The 14,056-nt window shown below is 40.6% G+C and overlaps 1 protein-coding gene across 1 annotated transcript in view; it reads right to left on the bottom strand.

Moving 5' to 3' along the window:
- FGF14 (fibroblast growth factor 14) overlaps window positions 1–12,999 on the bottom strand; it is a 167,532-nt gene extending 154,533 nt beyond the window's left edge. The window contains exon 1 of the mRNA XM_046664912.1: window positions 12,807–12,999. Coding sequence (XP_046520868.1) covers window positions 12,807–12,999 — 193 coding nt within the window. The remainder of the gene's footprint in view (window positions 1–12,806) is intronic.
- Window positions 13,000–14,056: the final 1,057 nt, after the last annotated feature.

The following is a 14,056-nucleotide window of genomic DNA, read 5'->3' as shown; positions in this document are numbered from 1 at the left end:
TTCCTATGGGCACTTTGACATTTATTTGAGTTGGAGACCATGGTTGTGCGGACAATGGTTGTGGTGTGTGCGTATATGTGTGTGTGTGTGTGCGCGTGTGTGTAGCCACCCATTTTAGCTATACCTTTTTTCCCAGGCTTGTCATTGTTTCCACATTTCCTCAAGGAAGCTTGATTCCCTTCCAATTGGTTTTGGCTTTGTACCTAGTGTGACTGGGTCTTATGTATGAAACCTGCAAATTTTTAAAAAATTCTGTGCAGGTGTCAACCCCAGGAAAATATAATGAGATTTGTTATGGCAAAACAAATAAAAATGTCTGAAAGAATTTATTTCAAGAAGTACTTAGAGGCATTAAACTAACTTTTAGTAGAGACTTGAGTAGCCTTCTTTTTTTTTTTTTTTAATTATTGGTGCCCTCAGCACACTAGGGTGCCTTTTTTTTTCTTTTTTCTGGTGAGGAAGATTGGCCCTGAGCTAACATCTGTTTCCATTCTTCCTCTTTTTTTGTTTTTTTTCCTCAAAGCCCCAGTTCATAGTTGTATAACCTAGATGTAAGTCATTCTAGTTCTTCTATGTTGGATGCCCCCAAAGCATGGCTTGACAAGCGGTGTGTACGTCTGCACCCAGGATCCAAACCAGCAGACCCCAGGCTGCTTGAAGTAGAGTGCACGGACTCAACCACTCGGCCATGGGGCCGGCCCCAGGGGCTTCTTTTTTATTTTCTGTCTCAATATTCACATCTGTGAATACAGGAGAATTTTATCTGAATATAGGAGCTTTTATCTGCCTAAAGATGGACTGGGGTAACTACAGAGATGGGGGCAAGAGGGCTGAGCACATCAATTTAAAAAATATATATAAGTTTGGAATTGGACATACTTAGCATTTTGTTTTTACGCCTTATGCTGTATCTGCCTCGCATAGAGTGATTCACATGAACCTTTTTATTTACACACATACACAGAGCATACTCTCTCCCTCCCTCTCTCTCTCTCACATGCAAAAAGACAGAGACAGAGAGATAAAAGTACCCTTAGCTACAGTTGTCTCAAACTTGAACAACAGATGATATTGTAGTTGTTTGAATTATAAATCAGAAGAAGTAAAATAAATATAATGCACAGAGATAATTAACCAACTACTTTCTGGCTGTATTTAGCAAACAGTCAAGGAAGGCACATGGGTTTGGGAAGCATGAGGGGATGGGATCCTGGGGCAGAGGGACCACGAGGCAGAGCCTGAGAACAGACCATTGAGAGGACAGTTCCTTCCGCTCTGTAGATGCCTTTTAATGTAAACACCACCCCTGTGAAGGCAGCTCTGCCTTGATTTTCTAAGGCCTAGTCCATATAGGCTCCTAAACAAGTAAGCAAAAGGAGAATTTAAAGCTAAAAGGTGTCTTCCAAATTGTCTTGTCCAACCTGCTCATTGCACAGAGGTGCCTCGTGTTACGCAGAGTTTGCTCAGCCAGTAAGAGCAGGCTGAGGCCCAGGGCTTCCTTTGTCTGAGTCCATGCTCTCACCATTACCCACCACGCCATGGAGGGGAGTGTTGCAAGTGGAGTGTTGGGCTGTAGAGGGATAACGGAAGAGTGAGAGAGAGGCAGTGCAGGAAAGATTTCGGGTATTTCCTTGCATTTACTTTTTCAGAAAAAAAATCAATGAGCCTACCTCATAAGACAACAATGGACGTTGCATAGGGGAAAAAAGGGAAAAAAGGAACAGCAGTATGAAGCCAAGCAACTATAATGACATTTCGGTTAATGTTAAAAAGCTATGATGTTGCAAAGTGTTGTGTTTCCTTTTTGAAAAAGCAAACAAACAGGAATATTTGCTATAAACCAATGCACCCAGGAGATTATACTGAAATAATCCTGTGCTACTACCACAATGGGACAAAAGAAAAACCCATGCAGAAAGGAAAATGTTACCTTTAGGCTGATTTGTTGGTGTAGAGGTTGCAAAAAGCACTTAGTGTCGTACCATGAGTCTCAGTTTCACTCGACTGCACAACAATAAACCATCCAGAAAGGGAAACCAAAACACTCCTGGGAGCATTTGGCTACCAGGGACATTTCTAATGATACAAATTGCATGAGGTCGGCAGCACTATCATGGGAAGAGGAAATCTTTGCTTATTAATGCCATATTCTAAAAACTTCAGCAACTTTTATAATTTTCCAAAATGCAAACACCTTGGGATGAAGAAAATATAAGTTCCACAAATACAAAATATTCCAGGCCTTACAGGAAAACTTCAACATTGCCACATCATCTGTGATGGCTTACTCCAAAAGGAAAGTCTATGTGATTATGGAATGATGTGTCTGGGCTCTCCCCTTCCATACAGCTTGTTGACCTGGTGTCCCAAGCATTGGACAGAAATGGAAAAGTGAATGCAGAGTGGAGACATCACTTCCATGTGAGGTGGGTGTGATGTGTGCAACACCACTGGTCACAGAGCTGCTGAAGGACCCACGTTCTCTCACATAGAGCGTGTAACGACCAACAGAGGCAGACCTGGTGGCTGACATTCTAGCCTATCCAAAGGATGAACCCAGAAAGACACTGGACTATGATGCTGAATTCTATTATTATTTAGGATCCATTGAATTAATTTTAAAAATGTACATCCTGTATCTATCAGACCTGCATTCAAATACTACTTCTGCCAAGTACAAGTTGCTGGAAAATGTGACTTCATTTCCTCTCATCTATGAAAATGAAAATAATACCACCTACTTCCTGTGACTGGGAGAAGTAAGAGATGGCCATACAATGCTTCTAATCCTAGCAAATGCAGTGAAGATGTCTGATTACCCTCCCTACACTTTCCTTGAATTTGTCAGGCATGAAGCCAAGACAAATACTTTTGTGTCACATAGACTTGTCCAATTTCCTTATCCCTGCATTCAAGTCAGACCTCACCCCCAGAGAGGGAGGAGGCAGCAGACACATTCAGTCTTCTCTACACCAAGGTTGGCCTCAGCATGAAATTCTCTTCATGAAAACAGCAGTCATCACGTTTGCTGGAATAAAGATGAGGTAATTATTGAACAATCTAAGCCACAGAAATGATTAGGGCGCTGGTGGCATTTACTTATGCAGAAAGATTAATAGAGTTAAACAATTGTAAGTTGGCCAAATGGTACGTAGGATAAAAAGCCATGAACAAATATTTAAAGGGCATAACGTAGCCAAGACTAGGCAGAAATTATTTACAGAAATTTCAAGAGATAAAATAAGGCATGTGGTAGAATAAAAAGACAGTAAGCAATGAGCTTCTGACTATTTTAAAGACCTGTTCAAAAGGGAGAAAATTGTTGGATTCTGCAGAAAGCAAACCATTGACCATCAAACATTCCAGAGTTCCTGAGAAAAAATATTGTATCATGTGGTAGCCACCAAACCAGTAGTTACGTATCACCCTGGAGAACTAACAAGAAGAGGTACCAGAACTCTGTCTACAAATTTATTCCTAAACGCAAATTGCCAGCACTTCACCATTTCTTATACCTCAGAAGCTCTTTGTCATTCTGAGACGAGATTTAAAAAAATTAAAAACATAAAGGAAAAAAAGTTACCTTCATTCTGTCACCAGAGTTCATAATTATGTCTCTCTATATGATAGGTGCATACATAAGAGAACATATTAGCATTACTTGAAACCAAATACATCCATAAAAACATTCCACACACAGAAAATAAACTATGTCAAATGGCCCTTCCTATGTTTATGACTCATTCTTTCTATATAATGCCTGAACTTGAGTGATGTTTATCATTAAGCAACTTTACCAAATATTTAAATTTGACAATTATTATTGGCTATGGTAGTAATTAAAGAGTTTGAAAAACAGTGATTATGTCACAAATCTAACATATTTGACTATAATGACAAAAAAATTAAATTATTAACTCTTAGAAAGACCATTCAAATTCTTCTCCCTATTTTGTAGAAACAAAGTCACTCAGACTCAATAGAAAAATATGTGATGAAAACAATATTCTTCCGAAGTAAGGAAACACAAGCATTGCCTTCTAATGGTACCTGAGTACCAACTGAATACTGGTAGTGTTTGGCAGGGCATCATGACACTTGATGGCAATAGGTAACACGTTAACATGCGCAATTAGGAATCCAGATACATCATAACTACGAAAAGATGATCACATGAAAGGTTTCAGAGGGGTAAACAATATGTTAAAGTATTTTGGTGCTAACTTTACTCACATTATAGTAAAAAATACAAATGTATTGTGAAAAGGTGAATTACAAATGCTATACAAGTAGGATAAGGATTGAGAATAAACCCTCAGGTTTGACCACTTGCAGGTCATTGGTAACCTTGACAAGAGCAGCATATTGGTGGTGGAGATTTCTCTTTCTTTATTTATTTGCCAATAAAAGACGTTTAGTTTCATAGCTAGAGAGGAATGCATGATCAAGAGGAGGTTTGTTTTGTTTTTTTTTTTTTTTTGAGGAAGATTAGCCCTGAGCTAACTGCTGCCAATCCTCCTCTTTTTGCTGAGGAAGACTGGCCCAGAGCTAACATCCGTGCCCATCTTCCTCTACTTTATATGTGGGATGCCTACCACAGCATGGCTTGCCAAGTGTGCCATGTCCACACCCGGGATCCGAACTGGCAAACCCTGAGCCACCGAAGCAGAACGTAACCGTTGCACAACTGGGTCGGCCCCAGGGGATTATTTTATAAGATGGGCTATATTACAGTATATTTACATGCTGATGAGAATAATGCAGTAGGAAATGGAAATTAAATGACACAGAGGAGACAGGAAAGTTATTGAATTGATGTCCCTGAGTAGAAGAAAGCATCTGTTCCTCAATTTGAGGACACCTTGACTTTAGATAGGAGGACTAAGAGTTCGTCCCCAAATTCAGCAGCAGAAAGAGGAGGAAATGGATAGCTCTGCAGATAGGCTTGTAAAAGCGGTTGTGGAGTATGTGAACATTCATTTTTGATTATTACTATTTTCTCAGAGAAAACAGAAGAAAGGATATAGTTGAGAGTGAGGATGGGGAGGAGGTATAAGAGGTCTGAAAAGACAGAAGGTAAGAAATATCATCTAGTTAAGTGAAAACAGATATAAAAAATGTACCAAAGGCCCACTTAATGTTAGTGACTAAGAATTTAAAGTGGGACCAACCCAAGCCTATGCGTTTTTCTTCAGCCAAAATCAGCTGTGTAGGCACAGGCACAAAGTAGTAGTAGTTAACCAGTTAGTTTTACCACGTAAGTAAGGTAACAAGAAAAGAAGAGCCAGATAATATAAATCAATAAAATATCCAAGTGACATGTAACTAGATTTGTAGGCTGTCTCAGAGTTAAATATTCATCTGTGTGCAATTTCTATAAAGTGTATAATACAATTTAAAAACAACTCAGACTTGACTGCATTATGTTCTTTTAGCATCAGTAATAAGATCTAAGAACTCATTAGCAAAGGACTAGGAACCAATGCGTAATTCAAAAGCAGCATACAACACACAGCATTTAGATTTCTAACAGTCTGTAATTTTCGTGATTAATTTGTGACCCTATAATTTTAGTGGTTGGCTTCAGTTTATCATGTCCAATAAAGCCAATAAGGAACATAACCAATAAGGTATGTAATAAGAAATGTCTAAAATATGCAATTTAGGAAGAATAATGAAAAATTAATGAAAGACTTAACATGAAATTCATTACATGCTAATGAAAGCACTCTAATCATTTTCAGAACTTCAGGTTAATGTTGCAATTCATTAAGGAGATAAGATCAACATGTGTCCCATCCAGACACTTGTTTGAAAAACAAGGCTACACTCCTGTGTCAAAAATGGCTTGGTAAAATACAGCACTTATTTTTTCTGTCTCTTCCCTCAAAGTCTACAAATGAGTCTCTACTTCCAGGCAAGCCTTCTTACATTCTCAATTTAAAAAAGTTAGTAATACACTATCACATTCATCCAATCGACAGATATATGTTTTGAGTTTCTACTCCACGCCCTGAAGTAATGTATCTTTCATCAGTGACAAGCTCACAATGTCATGAAGACCTGAACAAGTAGAAAGTTGTGGGGAGAATAGAGAATTTAAGGACATACAGACTTGTTGAATTCTGGCTGTGTCACTTGCTAGGTGTAAGTCTTTTGGCAAAACACAAACTCTTCGAGCCTCAGTTTCCTATGCTGTGAAATGGTGATAAATCTCAACCAGCTGAGATAATAAAATAAAATACATAGCAATTGAGAATTGGCACTGGTTAAGAGCAGAGTCTCTAGAGTCACCCTGCCAACCTGAGTGTTAATCCCAGTCCCATTCTTTAAAGGTATATGACCCTGCATAATCTAGCCAAACATTTTTGGTTTCAGATTCCTCATTTGATGGATAGATGGATGGGTAATATCAGTGTATTATCCACTAATGGATAATTTAGTGAACCAATGGATGGATAATATAGTGTACCCGCTATATCGGTTTGTTGTGAGGATTAAATAGTACTTAATGGTACAGTGCCTGACACAGACTGTCATACAGGTAGTTGTTAAACACATTAATAAGTACCCAGTCAATTATAGCCATTTCTATGTGTGCACTGACCTCAAGTGTCACTCTGTGCCACTGCTACTTGCAAATCCTGAAAAATACAGGATTTTTCATTCACTCAACAAGTATTTGTGGAGAGTTAGTTATATGCCAGGCACTTGCGAGATACTGACTTCTGAGCAGCTGTCCCCCATTGAGATACCGTATGGGTCCCTGTTAAACCTGATTTCAAAAAACTACCAAAGTATAGGGTGAAACACATAGTCTACAAAAAAGTATTTTACAAAATATAGCTTTTGAAGAGTCTTTTCCCAGAACAACAAAGTAGTAACTATCATAAAATGGCTTTAAAAACATGTCTAGATTCCCACTACCACTCCCTACTGCCATGCTCTCACCTCCAGGAAACAGTGAATGGTGACAAATTCTTGTGATCTGAGTTTCTCAAAATGAACATTGGAACCATTATAGAGAAAATTACTAAATTAGTTGTTTTCTAGTCATGTCAACACAGTATGATTGGCTTAAATTGCACTAATTCCCCTAAAATGGTCTGTTACGTGTTTGAGTTCAACACTATGTTTTTGTTTTTTTAGACTTTGAGTGCTAAAATGACAATATTTAAAACATCATATACAGATTGTATTAACTAAATATCATAGTCCTTTTTGGCTATAGTTTTTCAGCATTTGGGGAAAAATTAATATAAAGTATACCTAGAAAGAAATCTAGATTTCCACAACTAAATGGATAAATTAGATTGAAAAAGACTTCTTCTACCTTGCCATTTAAATTTCTGCCATTATTTTTAAGTTAAGCAAATAAAATGTAGAAGACATCATTTCACATTGAAGAGAGGGGAAGTTCACTTCTATTTAAAAATAATTTTCTTATAGTAACATTATATAGAATAAAATTATTAACAGAATAATAGAATTTGGGGGTGAAACATAGAAGAACTATACTAATAATTCTACTAATTTGAAATATAAAGTGAAACCTGTGATTGATAATGGTAACCTGGTGAGGGTCTTGGGGGAACTGGTGCTCCTGAAATCTTATATTAGGAAATGTCGAAAGATTTCTTCACCAGTTAATAGTACTATTTTCTCAATATATGTAAATGCAACTCAATCTATGAATGTAACTCAACCCAAAATAAACCATCAAACTTAACCTTACTTATATCTTACCTAACCCACTATCCTATCTTACACTTACCACTTCTTAATTTATTGCACCACTGTGGTATTAACCATTTTCAGAAGCCTATGGCAAATGTGGAATGTTGACACCATAACAGTTGAGCCATATAAAAAATATAAAAGCAAACAAGGTCAACTTTTTTAAATCTCTAACACTGTTTTATTTACCAATTCAGTAATAGTCCCATAAGATTTCTCACTTAGAAACCCTGCATTTGACAAAATAGCCCGTGTTTAAAAAATTAGACATTTCAATTTAGAAAATCTATAATTTTGCCTTACTTAATAGAACTAATAAACAATAAAATTCTGATTATCAACAAGTTAGCAACAGATATTATCAAAAGATATATAGGAAGACTCCCATGAACATAGCCTTAGAAAATTAAAAATTAAATACACTTCCAAAAGAAAAGTAAGATGATCCTTTAGGGGGAAAATATTCTCGTTTTATTTTGACTTAAGGAGCCAAAATGAGCAGGTGGTCTTCAGCCTTTCACATGGTAATGGCTCTGAAGCAGAAGGAACAGTGTTCTTTTGATTACCCCTAGCTGTTGATTATTTTCTGAGAGGGTGGACAGGTCTTTCTTTACATAGTACCTTGTAAGAAGAAAGACCACTTTTCTTAGGATAACTGATGGGTTTCACTGCCACACTGGAGCAAAGCAGCTTTGTTTAGATAGGTATACACAGATCTCTGATTTTTATATTACAGAATAATCTTGAAAACAAATTTTTTAAGTAGCTCATTGTTCATTCCTTGTTTATTATGACATCCTGTAATTTATTCTAGGTAAAATGTGTTAATAAGAAACCCACACAACTATTGATTAAACATACATGACACACGATACCATGGCTCCTATGACAGTAGCCCAAAAATGTAGATTTCAAGAAGCAATTGCATTAGCTACACCAAAGATTTTGAAACGCTATTATCTTACAAACAATCAAGGTTCTTGTTTACTTTAAAAACTCCTAATAAAAATTAACATTTTTAGGATGAAATGTTCATTATACATCATTGCATGCAGTTTCTATTTTACTTTTCATTTTTTAAGACTCCAAATAATAAAACTACTTGAAAATTGTTGATTTCCTTGTGCCTTCCTTTTTTTTAAGCTAAGTTAACAGATATTTGAAATAGCTATATTCATAAATTAATTAGCCTTAAAGTGAGCTTGGTTATACCCTTGCATTCTTGAGAAAAACTCCCAAGTACGTAATCACCTTTTAATTCCTTAAAAAAAGAATAAATTATAACCATATATTTAGGAAAAGCAAAAAGATATAAAAATATGAAAGCATATTTCTAAAATGGTCTAGTTAGAGCACAGTGGTTGAAGAAGAGTTTTTTTTAGCTTTGGACCTGTTGACCTTCCTTATTCCACTTCAACTCAACGTCAACGATGAGTACCCAGGGCAGGGCAGACTGTCTATCAAGATTTGAGAGCCTATCAAAGTGCAGACAACAGACTTTGCTCCTAACCACCATCTACTGAACATGTGTGCCAGATTAATCATTATCTGGAATAAACAACAATTGTGAGGTATGAAATGCCACAGAAGAATTATTTTGACTTGTCTTCAATGAGGAAAGACCTCTCAGACAAGACGGCACTTTCTCCAAGCTTTAAGGAACGGAGAGAATTTCAACAGGTGAAGAGAGAAGACCGATGATTCCAGACAGAGCAAAGCACAAGCAAAAGCCCAGGGATTTGAACGTGTGGTGAATTTGGGGAACATTGGATGGCGTCTGGAGCCTACAGAGGTAGAAGAAAGTTGTGGGAGGTGAATCTGAAAAGGTGGGATAGAGTCATGGTGCCCACATGGCTGCTAAAGGCCATCTTGCAAATTCCTGCCCTTTACAAGAGCAACCCCTCTGGTACAAAATCACCCTTCTCTGGAGGTGGGAGGTGATCAGAGTGGGGAGTAGGGCTACATCCAAAAGGGCGTAAGTAAATATAAGTCATACTCTTTACATTAAATTGATCACTACTTAAGCATTAAAAAGGAAAAAACCCTATGTTTAAGAAATGTATATTACCCTTCCCCAAAATACAAAATGAAGAGCTATGCTTTATTTTATTTGCCAACATGTCAAATGTATTTGTATTTACACGTCTAAATGTGAACTTCAGCCAAAACGGACTGTGATACAAAACGACAGTGCACTTAGTTTCTACACCTCTTTTGCTTTTCCCAACAGGCTGAGATTTTCCCCACCTCAGGGACTTCACACCCACATGGCTCTTCAAACCTTTGCTCCCTTCTCAGACGTCAGCCCTCAGCCTGTAGCTCTCAGGGTGGCCCACCCAGACTACCGGATCTAATTAGGTCCCTCTTCCCACCACCTCGCCCCCACCATTCTCTACCTCCGTACCCTTTGCGCTTTATAGGACTTGGAGTTTCCTATTTCCTATTAGTTGGTTCTTTTCCATATGCAATGACTTCCTATCCCATATTTGTAAGCTCCATGATGGAAGGGACTTCATCTGTTCTTCTACACATAATACCTGGAACAGGACTTGACATATAAAGATCCAATAACTATTTGTCAAATTAGTGACATTCAAATATAAAGATATATAAAACTGTCACATCTAAAAGTTGTATCTTTAAATTAACAAATCAGATTTTTAAAATTTCCTTGGAGTAATTCCTATGCAAAGAGTGAGTTTTGGAGGAAAAGCTAAATATGCTTAAAAACATTTCCTAAAAGAGTGTTTAATTAATAATGAAATAATTATATATATGTATAGTTATATATAATATAAAATCATATAATTATATATCAATATATAATTTACATAATATAAAGTTTTAATATCTATTTTGGTTAAAATTAGTAATAATAATAAATTAATTCCTTTCTGATACTCAAGAGATACAGCTATATTTTTTTCACTAAAGAACATATTTTTTATATATAATAAATATAAGGAGGATGAAAGAAAAGGTTCTGATGAAATTTCCTTCTAACCTATCTTCTTTTCCATTCTCCCCATCAAGAATAAGGTAGCAAAAGTGACTTCAAATATATTTTTCTTACAGATCATTGAGGCATGGGCGTCATTTCAAACTCATGAATACCAAGAGAGCAGTCAGGGTTGAAAGGGGTGAAATAGGCTATCAGAGAGCTCAAATATCTTTCCATATCTGTAGAAAGGTATGTTCCCCCCTGCAAAATTCCCCCCTTAAAAAGAAGTGTAGAGCATACCCTTCCTCATTATCCAATATGCTACAGAACATTTCTTGTCCATATTTATAAAATAACCTACTTGTTTAAAGAATACACAACATGTTTTAATCATTGTTTACAATAAAATAATCTTATCTAGAAAAGAATATGGTTATTTACTTCAAGTAGATGGCAGATTTGGAGCTCTACCTGGTGAAAATTGTCTTAAAGAGATAGTCTGAAGAAATAAGGGGAGAAGCAAACACTTTAAGTCATGATAATGTGACGCTCCACGGAGCAACAACGTTTAAACATAATCGAGCTGGTCTTACAATACAAAGATTTGCTGGATAAGGCTCCAGGCTAAAGTGGAAAATTAAAATCCATTTTTTAAAATAATTTCTACACTGGTCTGAAAATATCATTGCCTCCAAAGACTTCACCAAGAAGTTCCTCTTATATTTATATAATTTTATCTCCCCTAGAACATCCACTCATTTTTCTCAGATGTTTGCCTTTTACACTTGATCCTAAGAGCAAGTAATCTCCCACTTCTAATTGTGACAATGATCAATTATCCTTTTTAAATATTTAGCTTTAGCCTTTTTAAACAAGCATTAAAACTTTGGGTCATAAATCTGTAAATGTGTGGAACCCAGCCACATTCACATAGATACACATGGATAGCATATGCTTCTCTCCTCTGTCTTTGGAACAACAGGGTATTTAAAACAAATACAGCTGGGCACCGAGTTATAATGTGCTGGGCAAACATATACTCCTATTAACGTAAATATACTCGTCGATGTTTCCTGCCAAGCCCACTTAGTTATGAAAAGCAAGCAATCCCCATTTCTCCCACAGAACACCCCACATGCTCTCAAAACAACGGCCCTTAGCAACTGGATGTGGAGACAAGCAGGGAGATGAACAAAAGCCACGGGGCTCAGCCCTGCGAGTGAGTTGCCTTCTCAGATCCTGACATTCTAAAGGCAGCAAAGGAAGGTCATGCTGGGCACTAGTTGTTTCTCAAAAAACATGTATAGTAAGGCAACTATTCTAGTCATCTGTACGTAATTACTGCCTGTTTTGCCTCGTGTAATTTGGGAGTCCTTGAATTTAAACGGACACATATTGGGGATGTATACTTGGCCAAACCAACAATTCGGACTCAGTCTTCCTCACCCTGCGCCCCTCCCCGGATCCCAGGATGTGACTGAAGGGCTTCAGAGGGCTCAATGCTGCCCGCTAAGCAGCTTTCTGGTAAATCTCTATTGAACTAGCCTTTACTTCACACACCCCTTCCACTCGTTTCCCTTACACCAGCCCCTGCTGAGGACGCGGCGGAGATCGCCACATTTCCCCAAGGTCTGAAAGCCCAGGAGGTTTCCGGGAGACCTGCGAGGCCAAGTGAGGCCAGACACACAGAAATTCCTAAAGTCTCCAATCTGACTGGCAGCAATCAACGCCCCTGAGGTGTCGCGGGAAGGAAGACGTTTGCCCAGCGTTCTGGAGTCAGACTCTATCCCCAGGGGAAGCCCAGACCCTCAGAGTAGAAAGATTTTCTCAGGAACCCTGCCGGCGTGAGACTCGGAGAGCAAGAGGCAGCCGGCAAGGAGCGGGCCAACTTGCCGGCTCCTAGCGGGGTTGAGTTTTCAGTGGCTACAGGTTGCCTGGGAGCAGGTTTCCAGCTCCCGCGGGCGGAAGGCGCTCGGAGCGCTCAAAAGGGAGATTTGGGGTGGGGGGGTGGGGGGGGGGGGGGGGGGGTATTGAGAGACGAGGTTGGGGGGAGCCCGAAGAGGCCCCATGCGGGCAGGGAGATGGGAGAGATCCGAGGGCGCACCTCCCAACAGTGACCCACACAGACCTTGGCGCCGCAACCTGCGCTTCTTGAGGCCGAAGATGCGCACTTTGGAGAAGATATCCACCAGGTTGCCGTTGCAGAGCCCGCGGTTCTTGCTGGGGCTGCTCCGCCTCCTGCTGGCAGACGGCCGGTCCCAATGCTGCTCCCGCGCCTGCCGCTTCTGGCGGATCAAGCCGCTAGCGATGGCCGCGGCCATGGTGGCCCCGCGAATGGGTCCGGGGGAGGGAGGGGACGGAGTGAACCGGAGCTGGGGGCACGGGAGAGGGAAGGGGCGGCGCAGACCGCGGCTTGCCCTCGGGGAGGCGGAAGGGGGGGAAACCAGAGGGGATGGGGAGAGGGGTGGGGCGCTCAGTCCCGACTAGGACCCATCGCCCTATCCGCGGAGTGCGGGGCCCGGCTCGCAGCTGCGCCCGGGGCGGCCGAGGTCGTGTCCGCCGCCGCCCGGCTGCGTCGGAACCTGGAGCGGGGCTGGGGCTGCGGGCGCCACCGGTCACCGCCACTCGAGCTGTCTTCTTGTCCTGCTCGCCTCCCGGGCGGGGGGTAGAGCCAGCCGCTTTCTTCCAGGGCACGGGATGGAAGGCAAGTCCCGGCCGGATCTCGGCGCGTCCGTCCGTCCAGGGCGCGCTGGGTGGGCAGGTCTCAGCGCCGGGCTCCAGCTGCCCCCCGGCCGGTGCCGCCGCCGCCGCCGCCCGCTCTGGGGTTCTGCCGGTGATTGTCAAGTGCTTTGGAAATCAGCATCTGGAGAGAGCAATCTTCTCCCCGGAGATCTCTAATCAAAGCGCTTCGTTCCTCTACACCCCCTTCCCGTCTCCCTCCTATGTCTCTCTTCAGAAAGAAAACATGCATATATAATAATGATTGTTTTAAAATAGTAATAATAATAAAAAAGAAAGCTAAAATGGATTGCAGGGGGTGGGGTGCCAAGAGGCTGAGCCAGGGCAGGTGGAACTGAAGGAATATCCGTGCGCTTTTTCTTAGATGAAACTCGCAGGGTTCCGAGGCTTCTGGGGCTTGGCTGGGGCTTCTGGATCTTACCGAGGCTCCTGGTCCACAGAAACTCTCAGCTGCGGTTGGAGGGCGAGGAGGTTTCCGCCCTCTCCGCTAATCCTTTCAGCACCGAAGCCCCACCACCCGGGGAAGGAGGAGGGAAAGAAGGGAGCCTGGGAGGGAGGAGAGTGTGTCCTGGGGAGGGAGGCGCCTCCACTCCTCACCTAGTCCACCCAAACTTGCTGGACTCTCCCTTCTGCTGCCAG

This window comes from Equus quagga, chromosome 6 (genome assembly GCF_021613505.1).
Source record: "Equus quagga isolate Etosha38 chromosome 6, UCLA_HA_Equagga_1.0, whole genome shotgun sequence".
NCBI lineage: Eukaryota > Metazoa > Chordata > Mammalia > Perissodactyla > Equidae > Equus > Equus quagga.
Note: the sequence above shows the minus strand (reverse complement) of the source record. Positions and strands in the feature narration are given on the sequence as shown.